The sequence below is a fragment of the Oryzias latipes genome, chromosome 21, assembly GCF_053564925.1.
Source record: "Oryzias latipes strain Hd-rR chromosome 21, Olatipes_Hd-rR_3.1".
NCBI classification, from domain to species: Eukaryota; Metazoa; Chordata; class Actinopteri; order Beloniformes; family Adrianichthyidae; genus Oryzias; species Oryzias latipes.
The window spans coordinates 200,217-217,599 of NC_136257.1; the positions used below are offsets into that span (position 1 = coordinate 200,217).

The 17,383-nt window shown below is 45.6% G+C and overlaps 1 protein-coding gene across 4 annotated transcripts in view; it reads right to left on the reverse strand.

Moving 5' to 3' along the window:
* Positions 1–17,383, reverse strand: part of itgb5 (integrin, beta 5) — a 55,341-nt gene that overhangs the window by 27,846 nt on the left and 10,112 nt on the right. For 2 of the 4 annotated variants that reach the window (XM_023950461.2, XM_023950462.2), the window contains exons 7-11: positions 16,699–16,794; positions 16,546–16,635; positions 14,976–15,110; positions 11,510–11,684; positions 3,886–4,140 (exon numbers count right to left, since the gene is read on the reverse strand). In XM_023950461.2, the coding sequence (XP_023806229.1) occupies positions 3,886–4,140; positions 11,510–11,684; positions 14,976–15,110; positions 16,546–16,635; positions 16,699–16,794 (751 nt within the window). Of the gene's footprint in view, positions 1–3,885; positions 4,141–11,505; positions 11,685–14,975; positions 15,111–16,545; positions 16,636–16,698; positions 16,795–17,383 lie in introns of all 4 variants that reach the window. The other 2 variants (XM_078939823.1, XM_078939822.1) reach the window with 1 other exon arrangement.

The following is a 17,383-nucleotide window of genomic DNA, read 5'->3' on the forward strand; positions in this document are numbered from 1 at the left end:
GACAAGTTTTTTAGCAAGCTTAATCTGCCTAAAGTAGATGAGGAAGTATCTCAAAATCTGGAGAGACCTTTTAAAACAGAAGATATTCAGAAGGCCATAAATTCTATGCAAAGCGGGAAATCACCAGGACCAGATGGCTTCCCAAGTGAATTTTTCAAAACCTTTGCAAAAGATTTGTCCCCTATATTACTTTCAGTCTATGATGACTCCTCCCTCTCAGGTTCTCTCCCAGAGACTATGAGACAGGCTGTTATCTCTTTGATACATAAAAAAGGTAAAAGTCACTTAGAGTGCAGTTCTTACCGGCCTATCTCGTTATTAAATGTAGATAGTAAAATCTTTGCTAAGATACTAGCACATCGCTTGGAAACTGTTTTGCCCTCTATCGTATCTGATGATCAAACAGGGTTTATCAAAGATCGTCATTCTTTTCATAATGTTCGAAGACTCTTAAATATTCTTCATCATCCCTCTCCACCAGATACATCAGAAATAGTTCTCTCGCTTGATGCTGAGAAAGCGTTCGACCGTGTGGAGTGGGACTACCTTTTTTATACACTTGAAAAATTTGGCTTTGGCCCAAGGTTTATCTCATGGATACGTATTCTCTACTCTTCCCCAGTCGCAGCAATTCGTACCAATAATAATCTTTCACCTTTTTTTAAGCTGGGACGTGGAACAAGGCAAGGATGCCCCTTATCACCTTTATTATTCGCTTTGGTCATTGAACCTCTGGCAATTACTCTTCGAGGTGATGATTCTATTAAAGGTGTTCAGAGAGGGGATTCTGAACACAAAGTGTCTCTGTACGCGGATGACACATTACTATATATATCTGATCCCCTATACAGCCTTCCTCATTTACTCGCACTTTTGCGTGAGTTTGGAAAAATATCAGGTTATAAAATAAATATGCACAAAAGTGAACTGATGCCCATAAATCCTGTTGCACTAAAAGATGTGTCAAATTCCATACCATTTAAATTAAGCCAGCATAAATTCAAGTATCTAGGGATTTGGATCACAAGCAATTATAAACATATGTACAAAACAAACTTTATTCCATTGTTAGATAGTGTAAAACAAGACCTGCAACGCTGGCAATCCTTACCAATTTATTTAGGAGGAGAATTAATGTTGTTAAAATGAACATCCTACCTAAGTTTCTATATCTTTTTCAGTCTATACCTTTATTTTTAACAAAAACATTCTTTTCTAACCTAGACAAACTGATTTCATCATATATATGGAATGGGAAGACTGCCCGCATTCGCAAAAATATTTTACAATACCACAAAGATTATGGGGGAATGTCACTTCCCAATTTCCAATACTATTACTGGGCTGCTAATATCCGCACATTGCTTTATTGGCTAGAGATATCAAGTCATAAGGATCTTAAATGGTTAAATTTTGAACGAATGTCATGTCAATCTGCCTCTTTACGCTCTCTACTTTGTTCCACAATACCACTGTCACAATCTCTCGACAAAATTTCACAGAACCCAGTAGTTAAACATTCACTTAAAATCTGGGCACAATTTAGGAGAAGCCTGCACCTTAAAAATATGTCAATATATGCCCAAGTTATGAAAAATATTATGTTTCTCCCTTCCATAACTGATACCTCTTTTACATATTGGTCCGCAAATGGTCTGAGAACCCTGAAGGATCTGTTCATCGAAGGTCAATTTGTTTCATTTCAGAGACTAAAAAGTGAATTTAGAATTCCTGATGTTCACTTCTTCAGATACCTTCAACTTCGAAGTTTTCTATCTACCACATTCAACCATTTCCCCTCGCGACCACCAGACTCACTTCTTGAAAACATCTTGACCTTTAATCCACAGTCAAAAGGAATCATCAGCAAAATATACACAGCAATCAACTCAAACACAGATCCACTGACTCATACCAAAAGAAAGTGGGAAGAAGATTTGGCTACGGACCTATCAGAGGATGTATGGCAGACTGCTCTTCAGAATATTTATTCATCCTCTATATGCTTAAGACAAAGGGTTATACAATTCAAGGTGGTTCACAGACTGCATTGGTCCAAAGTAAAGTTAGCTAGAATCAAACCAGACCGTGATGCTAATTGTGATCGTTGTGATAGGGAACCAGGTACACTTTCGCATATGTTTTGGTTTTGTCCGACACTAAGGGCCTTCTGGCACAACATTTTTCAATTTCTCTCTGACGCATTGGGGACACACATTGCTCCTGATGCCTCAATTGCAATTTTTGGTGTATCAGAGTTCTGTCTGCGGCTTCCAAGTAATTTCAAAAGTGTAATTGCTTTCACTACACTTCTGGCCAGAAGGCTAATCCTCCTACACTGGAAAAACAAACAACTCCCTACTTTAAGGAAATATCTTGTTGATCTTATGTGCCATCTTACCGTAGAAAAAATCAGATATTCAATGAAGGGTTGTACTGCAGGGTTTTTTAATGTCTGGCAGCCAGTTCTGAGCAAGATCAAAGATTTTGATCCATCGCTTCTTTCTGAGGGGTAACACTGTTACTCCATTCAGCAAAATCCTTTTTTATTGTATTTAATTCTTTTTCTTTTAGGGTGCAACAGGGTGGGTTTGTTTGTTTGTTTGTTTGTTTGGGGTTTTAAGGGAAAAAAAAATAGTTTGAATGTCTTTTACACTGTATATGTTGCTGAATACTCAAATAAAAAGAAACTTGGTTTAATACAATTTTAAAACAGACTCTTATGCTTCATTGAGAAAGTGTGATAATGTGCAAAGTGGTAACCCTGCATCTTTGTCATTTAAATGTATAAATTAATTTCTTTTTCTGGTTGGGCAGAACCCAAAGTAAGGGCTTACTAAATTCACATGGGGGGGGGGCTATATTATAAAGAGAAGTAAACACACGATCAGCCACAGATCCTGCTCTGAGCTGGGATCTGAATAATCCCTATTTTCAAGATTAAACTGATCCGGGATTCAATCCAAAGCTTTGAAATTCCCAACAGAGGTCTTTAATATGGATCAAAGGCGGAACTAGATTACCAAATCCCAATCCTCAGGATCAATTTGGTTTAAAATACTCAATTTCAGATCAGGATCCAATCCTGTAGGTTTAATCCTGTAGGATTTATGTTTGAAATACTGACTGTTGTGCAGGAAGCGTCGGGTGAGACAGATGAGAGAGTGGGGTGGACAGCCACACCCCCACACGCTAAAAAACCCAAAGTTTGACACGTCTGACTTCAGAAAGCATTCCTGAAATGATCAGCCCTCTGTAGAGGCATCATCAGGTCACTGCAGCTGACCAATCAGTTTGTCCAGACTGATATTGGAGGAACATCAGGAGCCAGCTGACTGTCTGGCAGAAAGCGCTCATCCACCCCACAGTTTGATGAGGGGGGCAGCACCACAAAGCTCTCTCTGTGGTTCCCAGGAACAAACGTTGGCAGAGAACGATCCGATCTTGGACCGCATGTAATAGGAACACAACAGGCGCGGAGAGCCAACTGGGTCTATTCATCAGGGTGTTTTCAAAGCTCTGTGGGCCTCCCAGCAGTCCAGAACAGAGCTGCCATCAGCCCGGAATCTCTAATGAAGTGACGACAACGTAGAGACCGACACAATCTGACCTTCATGCACCACATTCTGGATCTTTGCATCGACAGGAACTATGGACAAACACACCCAGCCGTTGTGTTGTCCGAATAACCAGGTTAGGTCAGCACAAAGCATCAACCAAACTTCTAAATGATCCGGAAATATCATTGAATGCTGTGAAATCCCACTGCAGTCATGTGATCAGAGTTGAGGCCCTGCAGGAGGCGAGGGACAGGATGGAGGGCCCGTTTCAAAGCGCTTTAAGTACAGCTGAGCAGAAGAATCTGGGCCTGCAGAGCCCTCCCACCTGAGCAGAGGATGCCTTTGTGCCGGGCACAGGAGAAGTCGTCGCACTCGCAGAAGCTGCCGTAGAACTTGCCAAACTCGGACTCGTAGCACAAACACTGGTTGCAGCTGCACTCCCCACGGCCGCTGCACAGCTGCTTGCCCTCCGATTCCCGGCAGGCGCTGACAGCCATACTGTTGCCATCACCCTCCTGGCACTCGCAGTGGGCACCCAGATATCCCGGCTCGCAGTGACAGGTACCACAGGTGTACGTACCTGCAAGGAAGGGGAGTTCAAATGAGACTGTGAAACAGACGGCTGGGTTTCCTGTTTGCCTGAAAATAACAGATCTACTTTTGAAACCTCTGCCAGAACATCCTCTAGTTTAAAAAGTTCCTTCTGTGGCAGGAGATTAGGTGTGAGGCACCATCTTGGGCTGCTCCTTCACCCTTCAGGTCCAGTGACTGAAAACAGAAATTTACACGGGACAAAGGAGCCTGTTGGTGTTGGAACGTGCCTCGTAAAGCTGTTCAAGAACTCTGAACTGGACAATAAAAAGATCATAACCCCATTAGTATGGTCTCAAATCTAAACTATAATGATGTTCATCAAGATAAACCCACACGGTTTTCATGGATTTGAATCTTAGCACAGAGGTGTTCAGAGGATTTAGGACTGGTCTACATGCTTGGTTTTGGCCAAATCGTCTGCTGTTTGTATCTAGAATTCTTATTTTCCCTTCAGGGTCTCCACAGCCAATCGGCTTCCTCTGTCTGTCTTCTGCATCCTCTACCAGGAACTACCTTCATGTCTTCATCATCCTCTACCATCAGCTACCTTCATCATCCTCTACCAGCAGCTACCTTCATGTCTTCTTCATCCTCTACCAGCAGCTACCTTCATGTCTTCTTAATCCTTTACCAGCAGCTACCTTCATGTCTTCTTCATCCTCTACCAGCAGCTACCTTCATGTCTTCATCATCCTCTACCAGCAGCTACCTTCATGTCTTCTTCATCCTCTACCAGCAGCTACCTTCATGTCTTCTTCATCCTCTACCAGCAGCTACCTTCATGTCTTCTTCATCCTCTACCAGCAGCTACCTTCATGTCTTCATCATCCTCTACCAGCAGCTACCTTCATGTCTTCATCCTCTACCAGCAGCTACCTTCATGTCTTCTTCATCCTCTACCAGCAGCTACCTTCATGTCTTCTTCATCCTCTACCAGCAGCTACCTTCATGTCTTCTTCATCCTCTAGCAGCAGCTACCTTCATGTCTTCTTAATCCTTTACCAGCAGCTACCTTCATGTCTTCTTCATCCTCTAGCAGCAGCTACCTTCATGTCTTCATCATCCTTTACCAGCAGCAACCTTCATGTCTTCTTCATCCTCTACCAGCAACTACCTTCATGTCTTCTTCATCCTCTACCAGCAACTACCTTCATGTCTTCTTCATCCTCTACCAGCAGCTACCTTCATGTCTTCATCATCCTTTACCAGCAGCAACCTTCATGTCTTCTTCATCCTCTACCAGCAGCTACCTTCATGTCTTCTTCATCCTCTACCAGCAGCTACCTTCATGTCTTCATCATCCTCTACCAGCAGCTACCTTCATGTCTTCATCCTCTACCAGCAGCTACCTTCATGTCTTCATCATCTACCAGCAGCTACCTTCATGTCTTCTTCATCCTCTACCAGCAGCTACCTTCATGTCTTCTTCATCCTCTACCAGCAGCTACCTTCATGTCTTCATCATCATCTACCAGCAGCTACCTTCATGTCTTCTTCATCATCTACCAGCAGCTACCTTCATGTCTTCATCATCCTTTACCAGCAGCTACCTTCATGTCTTCTTCATCCTCTACCAGCAGCTACCTTCATGTCTTCTTCATCCTCTACCAGCAGCTACCTTCATGTCTTCATCATCCTCTACCAGCAGCTACCTTCATGTCTTCATCATCCTCTACCAGCAGCTACCTTCATGTCTTCATCATCCTCTACCAGCAGCTACCTTCATGTCTTCATCCTCTACCAGCACCTACCTTCATGTCTTCTTCATCCTCTACCAGCAGCTACCTTCATGTCTTCTTCATCCTCTACCAGCAGCTACCTTCATGTCTTCATCATCCTCTACCAGCAGCTACCTTCATGTCTTCATAATCCTCTACCAGCAACTACCTTCATTTCTTTTTCATCCTCTACCAGCAGCTACCTTCATGTCTTCATCATCCTCTACCAGCAGCTACCTTCATGTCTTCATCCTCTACCAGCAGCTACCTTCATGTCTTCTTCATCCTCTACCAGCAGCTACCTTCATGTCTTCATCATCCTCTACCAGCAGCTACCTTCATGTCTTCTTCATCCTCTACCAGCAGCTACCTTCATGTCTTCTTCATCCTCTACCAGCACCTACCTTCATGTCTTCTTCATCCTCTACCAGCAGCTACCTTCATGTCTTCATCATCCTCTACCAGCAGCTACCTTCATTTCTTCTTCATCCTCTACCAGCAGCTACCTTCATTTCTTCTTCATCCTCTACCAGCAGCTACCTTCATGTCTTCATCATCCTCTACCAGCAGCTACCTTCATGTCTTCATCATCCTCTACCAGCAACTACCTTCATTTCTTCTTCATCCTCTACCAGCAGCTACCTTCATGTCTTCATCATCCTCTACCAGCAGCTACCTTCATGTCTTCATCATCCTCTACCAGCAGCTACCTTCATGTCTTCATCCTCTACCAGCAGCTACCTTCATGTCTTCATCATCTTCTACCAGCAGCTACCTTCATGTCTTCATCATCCTCTACCAGCAGCTACCTTCATGTCTTCATCATCCTCTACCAGCAGCTACCTTCATGTCTTCTTCATCATCTACCAGCAGCTACCTTCATGTCTTCATCATCCTCTACCAGCAGCTACCTTCATGTCTTCATCCTCTACCAGCAACTACCTTCATGTCTTCTTCATCCTCTACCAGCAGCTACCTTCATGTCTTCATCCTCTACCAGCAGCTACCTTCATGTCTTCATCTTCTACCAGCAGCTACCTTCATGTCTTCATCATCCTCTACCAGCAGCTACCTTCATGTCTTCATCATCCTCTACCAGCAGCTACCTTCATGTCTTCTTCATCATCTACCAGCAGCTACCTTCATGTCTTCATCATCCTCTACCAGCAGCTACCTTCATGTCTTCATCCTCTACCAGCAACTACCTTCATGTCTTCTTCATCCTCTACCAGCAGCTACCTTCATGTCTTCATCATCCTCTACCAGCAGCTACCTTCATGTCTTCATCATCCTCTACCAGCAGCTACCTTCATGTCTTCTTCATCATCTACCAGCAGCTACCTTCATGTCTTCATCATCCTCTACCAGCAGCTACTTTCATGTCTTCATCCTCTACCAGCAACTACCTTCATTTCTTCTTCATCCTCTACCAGCAGCTACCTTCACGTCTTCATCATCCTCTACCAGCAGCTACCTTCATGTCTTCATCCTCTACCAGCAGCTACCTTCATGTCTTCTTCATCCTCTACCAGCAGCTACCTTCATGTCTTCATCATCCTCTACCAGCAGCTACCTTCATGTCTTCATCCTCTACCAGCAGCTACCTTCATGTCTTCATCATCCTCTACCAGCAGCTACCTTCATGTCTTCATCATCCTCTACCAGCAGCTACCTTCATGTCTTCATCCTCTACCAGCAGCTACCTTCATGTCTTCATCCTCTACCAGCAGCTACCTTCATGTCTTCTTCATCCTCTACCAGCAGCTACTTTCATGTCTTCATCATCCTCTACCAGCAGCTACTTTCATGTCTTCATCCTCTACCAGCAGCTACCTTCATGTCTTCATCATCCTCTACCAGCAGCTACCTTCATGTCTTCTTCATCCTCTACCAGCAGCTACCTTCATGTCTTCATCCTCTACCAGCAGCTACCTTCATGTCTTCTTCATCCTCTACCAGCAGCTACCTTCATGTCTTCATCCTCTACCAGCAGCTACTTTCATGTCTTCTTCATCCTCTACCAGCAACTACTTTCATGTCTTCTTCATCCTCTACCAGCACCTACCTTCATGTCTTCTTCATCCTCTACCAGCAGCTACCTTCATGTCTTCATCATCCTCTACCAGCAGCTACCTTCATGTCTTCTTCATCCTCTACCAGCAGCTACCTTCATGTCTTCATCATCCTCTACCAGCAACTACCTTCATTTTTTCTTCATCCTCTACCAGCAGCTACCTTCATGTCTTCATCATCCTCTACCAGCAGCTACTTTCATGTCTTCATCATCCTCTCCCAGCAGTTACCTTCATGTCTTCATCATCCTCTACCAGCAACTACCTTCATTTCTTCTTCATCCTCTACCAGCAGCTACCTTCATGTCTTCATCATCCTCTACCAGCAGCTACCTTCATGTCTTCATCATCCTCTACCAGCAGCTACTTTCATGTCTTCATCATCCTCTACCAGCAGCTACCTTCATGTCTTCATCATCCTCTACCAGCAGCTACTTTCATGTCTTCTTCATCCTCTACCAGCAACTACCTTCATGTCTTCTTCATCCTCTACCAGCAGCTACCTTCATGTCTTCATCATCCTCTACCAGCAGCTACCTTCATGTCTTCATCATCTACCAGCAGCTACCTTCATGTCTTCTTCATCCTCTACCAGCAGCTACCTTCATGTCTTCTTCATCCTCTACCAGCAGCTACCTTCATGTCTTCATCATCCTCTACCAGCAGCTACCTTCATGTCTTCATCATCTACCAGCAGCTACCTTCATGTCTTCTTCATCCTCTACCAGCAGCTACCTTCATGTCTTCTTCATCCTCTACCAGCAGCTACCTTCATGTCTTCATCATCATCTACCAGCAGCTACCTTCATGTCTTCTTCATCATCTACCAGCAGCTACCTTCATGTCTTCATCATCCTTTACCAGCAGCTACCTTCATGTCTTCATCATCCTCTACCAGCAGCTACCTTCATGTCTTCATCATCCTCTACCAGCAGCTACCTTCATGTCTTCATCATCTACCAGCAGCTACCTTCATGTCTTCTTCATCCTCTACCAGCAGCTACCTTCATGTCTTGTTCATCCTCTACCAGCAGCTACCTTCATGTCTTCATCATCATCTACCAGCAGCTACCTTCATGTCTTCTTCATCCTCTACCAGCAGCTACCTTCATTTCTTTTTCATCCTCTACCAGCAGCTACCTTCATGTCTTCATCATCCTCTACCAGCAGCTACCTTCATGTCTTCATCCTCTACCAGCAGCTACCTTCATGTCTTCTTCATCCTCTACCAGCAGCTACCTTCATGTCTTCATCATCCTCTACCAGCAGCTACCTTCATGTCTTCTTCATCCTCTACCAGCAGCTACCTTCATGTCTTCTTCATCCTCTACCAGCAGCTACCTTCATGTCTTCATCATCATCTACCAGCAGCTACCTTCATGTCTTCTTCATCATCTACCAGCAGCTACCTTCATGTCTTCATCATCCTCTACCAGCAGCTACCTTCATGTCTTCTTCATCCTCTACCAGCAGCTACCTTCATGTCTTCATCATCATCTACCAGCAGCTACCTTCATGTCTTCATCATCATCTACCAGCAGCTACCTTCATGTCTTCTTCATCCTCTACCAGCAGCTACCTTCATGTCTTCTTCATCCTCTACCAGCAGCTACCTTCATGTCTTCCTTCTCTGCATCCAGAATCCTCCTCTCTGGTCTTCCTCTAGAACTCTGGCAGCTCTAGACTCAGCATCTTTCAGTCTCAACCATCTCAGTCTGGCTTTATCTCCAGAACCTCTACCATGTTCTGTCCCTCTGATGTCCTTTTTCCTGATCCAGCCTGGTTCCTCCCAAAGAGAACCTCAGCATCTTCATCTCTGCTTCCTGTCTTCCTCAGTGTCTCTAGGAAACAACATGGCTGCTCTCTCCACACTTTTCTCCACCTTTCCTTTCATTCCAGCTCAAACTCTTTTCTGACACTTTTCTCCACCCATTCCAACCTGCCTGCTCTCTTCTTCACTTCTTTTCCACTCTCTCCGTTCCTCTGGACTGCTGACCCTAGATCCTTCAGATCCTCCTTCTTCATCTCTTCTTCCTGTAACCTCACTCTTCCTCTTGGGTTCCTCTCATTCACACACATGTTCTCCGTCTTGCTGCCGCTAACCTTCATTCCTCTCCTTTCCAGGACAAACCTCCACCTCTCTAGCTTCTCCTCCACCTGTTCTCTGCTCTCACTACAAATCACAGTATCGTCTGCAAACATCATGGTTTGTGGTGGTTCCTGTCTAACCTCATCTGTCAGTCTGTCCATCACCAGGAAACAGGAAGTGGCTCAGAGCTGATCCCTGATGTGATCCCACCTTTTAGGAACTTTTAGGAAGACCAATGTTTCAACGTAATCGCATAAGAACACTGATAGAAAAACAGATTATGTTTCCATAATCCTTTGTTTTCACTCATTTATTGTTCTCTTTTTGGAAAAACATATCTTAACCTAAAGTGCTTCTTGTTGCAGATAGCTGTGGTGACCTCTGATGGGATATGCAGGGAGGTGAACAATAGATTGACAGGGTAACGGCTGTCTATTTCTCCAATGACGTCTATAGGATTTGGCTTCTTGGAGCCAGCAGGTACTTCCTGTTTGGACCATGGGGGTGGGGGCAGTAGGTGATTACTCTGTCCAGTTGTCATTTTCAGTCAATGTTTCAGCATATTCAGCAATAATTTTCCCCAGCCTTTGAAGCCAAAGCCTTCCTTCTGTCAGGTAAATAGTGACCGACCCCCACCTCAACGTTGTGGGTGGGGTTGAGGATGAACTGTGCCACCATTGGAAATAGAACATAGAACTCTTTAAGCAGCTCTTTCCATGTCCTGATTTCTTACTGATCATGTTAAAATTGCTGGTTGTTTGTGTTATGATGGTTTGTCTTTGTTTTACTCTAGCTGTAAAGTTTCTACTATTAACATGAAGTTTGAGAGGCAGACTTTTTCAGATGGAAACTAAAGCGCAGATTTCTCCTCATTTTGACGTCTCTTGTCTTCATACAGCAGACGCTTGTGTCTTTTACAGTCATTTCTACATTATTTAGGGTCAGATTATAAGGAAGGGTATAGTTTCAAGAATAGAAACAGCTCTATATAACTAAACAGTTAAAGTGAGACTCCGCCCACAGCCTGTGTATACCATGGTGTAGGTCGTTTCAGTACAGTGCAAACTGAGAAAGAGTATGATGACATCACTGTCAGATAACATCAGATTGTGGCATGCTAGCTGCGCTAATGAGGAGCTGCTACTGCAGAGGAAGCCTTTGAAAACTAAAGACCAGTGGACGTCTCTGGCATTTCCCTTTGCTCTCATTCTGTCCCGTCTACATGACTGCAGCTTCTTTGCCACCAGGGGGGCGTTTCCCTTAGACTGTGACATATCAAAGCTATCAATAGTAGACTTGTATGATGTCATCAGCTCATACATGAAAGTTTTATGGCCTTTTAGCTCTTATCATTTTCACTTCTAAAGTGGAGAGACTTTATTTTAGATGACGGTTGGGACTGCACTCTCACAGACATTTTAGTATGAAAGTTTTTAGGGTTGCTATGAGCTTCACTGAGGAAGGGGGCTGAGGTACCGATAGAGCTGCAGATGCTGCTGTTGGTCTGCGCGTTCTGGCTGCAGCCGCAGTCGCACTCGTATGTCACGGCCACCTCCAGGCGGTCCTCGAAGCCCACCGGCTTGATGGTGAAGCTCTGTTTGGGGTTGTTGGAGGAACAGCTCCTCGTCTCCACACTCACATCAAAGGAGACCTACACAGCAGAACAGAGCGGTGAGTGGATGAGGATGGAGACGCACTTCCTTCTGGTGGTTCAGATCAGGGTCATCCGTGTGCTAAAGCATGTGAACTGCACACGAGCCGGCTTCTGGGTTTATTTCTACAGAAGAATGTGTAACAGAACCAGCGTCCAGTTGACAGAGAGATGGTCAAAGCCAAAGAGCAGAAGAGCTGCCCAAACACAAGATGTTCTCCTCGCTGTTACAAAGTGGAACCACAGAAGCCCCACATAAGGAAACCATCTGCTGATGGCCATGACACTTTATTATTCCTTCACATCGCTTGGAGCCGTTCTTCATCGTTTGCAGTCAGACAGCAACAGTTTCACCAGAGATGAAGCCACATTTAAGAGGTTCCAGCTCCACCCTCATTTAGGGTCGTTCGTCGTGCACGCCCTTCATGTTTGCAGACTGCAAGACAGATGGCTGCAGTGGGAAGAAAGAAATGCCCTCCTCTGCCTGAAGGACTGGTGACTGGCTCACCTAAAGAAACGCCAAGAACCAAAACCAAACCTTCCAAACTCCAGGAGCAGGATCCATAGTCTGGTTCTGCTCAGCAAAACCCAACCAGCGTCTGTGAGGCAGCTGGACGCACTCCAGCCCTTCAGCGGTGAACCCATTCCTTAAGGATGACAGACTGAAGACCTTCCCACCCAAGCATTTGCTGGCATGCACACGTGTTCACATTCACACTGAGATGACATTTTTACCTTTTTCCTTTTCGTTCCATTTGAATTTTCTCATCAGAAAAATGTTTAGAGTATTTGTCACTAATGAAAGTAAGGTCTTTCTTTTACCTTGCAGTGTTTTTTGTAGTACTGTATGATGTTACAGAAAGTTACAATGTTGACTGTTGAGAACAACTCCAGATGCTTAAACAGTCTTTGCTGTACAGACGTAACCCTTCTGTGGTGGATCTTTGATGTCTGAACATAAATCTGCTGGATCTCCACCTCCTGAGTAAGACTGAACCATTCAGGCTGATGCAGATGAGGTTCCAGCCTCCTTTGGTTCTTAATGGACAGACAGCTCTGAGAATGTCAGCAGATGATGTCAAATGAATTTTAGGGTGACAGTATTGTGTCATCAGCATAAAGATAGATGAGAATACTGTTTTCACTGACACCCACAGCTTTAAAGGGTTCATGCTAAATCACCTTTTTGAGCTTTAAAGAGTTTTAGAATGCCCGTTCCTCACTATAAAAAGTGGCATTTTGATCCATTCACTCATTTCTGAGTGTTCCTCTAAAACCCTGCACTCTGAGCACCAGCCCCTCCCAGGCCCTCAGAATGATGGGGTCCCCAGGTTAAGACATATAAACATGAGCGAACAGTCTGCACTGCCAGCTCCGCCTCCAGGCTAACACACACCCACTTTCTCCGTGGAGCTAGCAGTGATCGGCTAAACGCGTTCATTTCATAAGAGCAATATGAACATCCATCTTTGCAAAAGTTTGGAAGTTGTTTGTTTTCATGGGCGAAACGCAGAAACAAGGCCGGCTCTAGGATGACGCCGTGAGATGGGCGGCCAGAAATGGTGCCCGTTTCACTCAACGGACAAATGTTCAAATGTCCAACTTCATCCTCGTCTTTCTACCGTGTCAAACTTCAGAATGGACGGGCGCAGCCGGAGTGCTGTCTGACCAAAGCAGGAATTTCAGGAAGCAGGAGGAGCGCCGTCACATGACACCCTGAACGCCCCCCCCCCAGTACTCCAGTGAGGGACGGTTAATGATTTAATGAGGCACACAATTCAACCCAGAGGAAGTCAGTGGAAATGCGAGTCACGAGGAAGCCGGTCAAAAAGGGAGACATGGGGGGGGTAAGAGGCCTCAGGACAGGACAGAGGGGGGCACAAAGACAAAAGAGAAAAAACTAATAGAGTGGGGGCAGCCTTCACCATGACTCAAACTGCCCCCGTGGATGACGGACTTTTAGGAAACTTTACAGGAAACAAATGACCACATGGCTGGACCTCTAATGACAAAGAACCTGCACTGAAGACACGCCCCTTTCTGTTCAAAATCGAGCTGTGGGCGAGCCCCCGTGCAGACGAACTCCCTCTGTTCTCAGTCATTGGGATGTGGAACCGGCTCACAGCCAGCCAGGAACCGGATCGGGCCGCGTCTTTGGAAAAGACCAGAAAAGCCCTAAGCCAGTATACCATTAAGATGAATGGAGCACAGCTGAACATGTTTCCGTGCACGCTTGTGCACGGATGCTGGTGAACATCCTGTTGAAAGGAGAAACAATGGAAGTGAGAGGTCCATCTGAGCCAGAGGCTAGATAATAAATGAATAGCGGGTCAGGCACAAAAAAACGTCAGGAGAACGTTAGCGGCGCCAGAAGACTCAGTTTCAAACCCCGTGTCACACCACTGAACCACATGCCTCCCTGGTCAACATACTGGAGACCAGCTGGAGGGAGGAGCTAACCGCTTTACTCGACTTCCCAAAACCTGCTTGAACTACACCGGAGAAGCCTTAGAGACGGGAAAGAAAGCTGCCAGAGCGCGCCCTGACATGAGTCAGGAATGTCAGCCAGACAGGCGGATCAGGGCGGGGCCACCTCTATTCACACGCCCCCCTTTCTATTTAGGCCCAAGTCAGGAACAGAAAAAAAAAAAAATCAGTCACAAGAAATAAAAAAAAAAAAAAATACTAACTACTGTGTAAAGGCGGACCACTGTGATCATGTTTGATGTTTTGTCAAAGCGCTCTCTTTTTTTTACGTTTATTCAGTGACGTGTTGACAGCAAACACATGAGACGTTTTTAATGCTGCTGTCACCAAGAAATCCATTTCCCTGTCAATGCAACACTTTTAGGAACAGTTGAAAGCTAACATCAGTGTCTGATTAGGAGAACTGCGTTTCTCTACAGCACATGGGTGTTGAACCCTCATCACTTCGCACACACCTAAGCATGAGAGGGGCAGGGGGTGCGCGTTTGGGGGGGCAGTGAGACTTTGCCCCCCCGTCCCAGTTTCTGCATCATAACTGAAGCTTTTTCTAAAGGCAGTTTTTCTTCTGCGACTTGAATAAAGAAATAGTCAGAAAGGCAGTTTTGATCTGGATTTTTCTCCTCCATCATCAGAAAAATGCTACAAGAACATGTTAACAACACAAGAACATGCAGGAATCACAGCAGGAACTCCCCAGCCCTCCACAAAGACCGTCATCAACACTCCAGGACTTTCGCAGAGGCACAAAGACCTCCAGCACCAACATGCATGGAGGTCTGAGGGGGGGTGCGGACAGGGACTCACCGTGTCTCCTAACTTAAGATCAGCACACTTCCTGAGGCCTGGCAGGGGCTTCCCATCCTGGCAGGTGGCGGTGAAGGACAGGTTGATGTCCTCTGGGGGGTCTGATGTGGTCAGCTCCACTTTCGAGCGGATGTTCTGAGGAGAGCAGGTCCATAACTCAGCAGCTGACACAGAACTCCAGCTGATTGACCACCACGAGCAAGAGCTACAGACTGTCCCTGAACGCCTCACAGCGACATTGACTCAACCAAGATGTCTTAAACGTTGGTCTTATATAACAAAATCCTGTTTCTATTAGAGCTTTTACCGAATGATACAGAAGACCGCCTGAAGTGAGTCAGCTAGAGGTAACGATTTGTTTTAACAACATTTAATCCACATCATCATTTGTCATTGTCGATACGAGTTATAGTGGATATCGGTTCATTCTGATCGATCTGATTGGATCTGATCCTCTGCCCTAAAGTGGATCCAGATCCTCTGTCCTAAAGTGGATCCAGATCCTCTGTCCTAAAGTGGATCCAGATCCTCTGAACCTAAAGTGGATCCAGATCCTCTGTCCTAAAGTGGATCCAGATCCTCTGAACCTAAAGTGGATCCAGATCCTCTGTCCTAAAGTGGATCCAGATCCTCTGTCCTAAAGCGGATCCAGATCCTCTGAACCTAAAGTGGATCCAGATCCTCTGTCCTAAAGTGGATCCAGATCCTCTGTCCTGAAGTGGATCCTGATCCTCTGAACCTAAAGTGGATCCAGATCCTCTTGATCCAAACTTCCAGACAGAAATTCCTGCTACTGAACAGTTTTCCAGATTCTTGGATTTCTTCCAGATCATCAAGTTAAATGAAATCTGTGTCCAAACCAACAAGTAAACTAGAATGAATGTCAAATCCATTCACATGTTAGTTTCCTAAAGTTCACCACTGTTGTTTTTCCACATCCAGAGAATCCAAAGGGAACATTCTAGAACATTCTAGACACTGGATGGTCACATGACTTTATTCACAGTCTGTCCACACATTGGACTGTTGATGACATCACGTGTGTTGTCCGCTGTGATTGGTCGGTTTTACATTATAGTAAATAAACCTGCTGTACCTCAGTCCAGATGGGATTTCCCGTTATTGATATAATCGATTTCTTTCATTTTGAAGTGATTTCATAACGGTATTTGTTAATTCGATTAAGAAATCACCTCAGACATATCCATCTGGTTGGATAGTAGGAATAGAAATCGTTTCATTTATTAATCAATTAATCGTAGCACCGCTAGTACTAATAAAGGTTATCACTTTTCTAGTAGAATGCGTCTTTTTTTTTTTGTCTACATTGGAGGGCTGGGCCCCTCAGACAAGTGGTCCCGGTTCTGGTGGACTGGGCCAAGAGATCCCCCCGTCCTCTGGTCCTGGTCCTGCCTGCATGCTTGTAGTTGAAATGAATCAACTCCCACACCCAGGGAGGGGGTCAGGCCACGGGTGACCCAGCACCTCCCCAGTCTGAGCTCCAGAACAGACGACGCTCAGATTCAGACAGGAAACAGGTGCAGACCCCCCAACACACACACACACTCACGCTGTAGGCTGTGATGATCAGCTGGATCACGTTCTTGGAGTCCTGGTCCAGAATCTCCACCGTGGTTCCTGGTATGAGGGCCGTCAAGTTCTGTGACCAGAGAAGAGATCAGTAAGGGTCCAGAATCAGAGGAACCGGACACTGGGGGGGTACCTTGTAAATGACATAGTGCCGTTTGGTAACAGCGAAGATGAGGAAGATGTTGTTTTCTGCCAGCTTCTCCCCCAGCAAAGCCAGAGATGGATAATCCTGCAGAGAGACAGACGTGATGATCAGATCATGGTCAGGACCCCTCCACCCCGAAACAGACCTCCCAATGTGCAACTTTTTCCTCAATGAAACGGCTGAAGGAGACGGCTGAAGGCAGAGGGCTGAAGCAGACGGCTGAAAGCAGACGGCTGAAGGCAGACGGCTGAAGGCAGACGGCTAAAGGCAGACGGCTGAAAGATGGCTGAAGGCATACATCTGAAGACATCCGGCTAAAGGAAACGGCTGAAGCAGACGGCTGAAGCAGACAGCTGAAGCAGACAGCTGAAGACAGACGGCTGAAGTAGACGGCTGAAGCAGACGGCTGAAGACAAACGGCTGAAGCAGACGGCTGAAGCAGACGGCTGAAGGCAGACGGCTGAAGCAGATGGCTTAAGGCAAGTGGCTGAAGCAAACGGCTAAAGCAAACGGCTGTAGCAGACGGCTGAAGCAGACGGCTGAAGGCAGACGGCTGAAGCAGACGGCTCAAGCAGACGGTTGAAGGCAGACGGCTGAAGCAGATGGCTGAAGGCAAGTGGCTGAAGCAAACAGCTAAGGCAAACGGCTGCAGCAGATGGCTGAAGCAGACGGC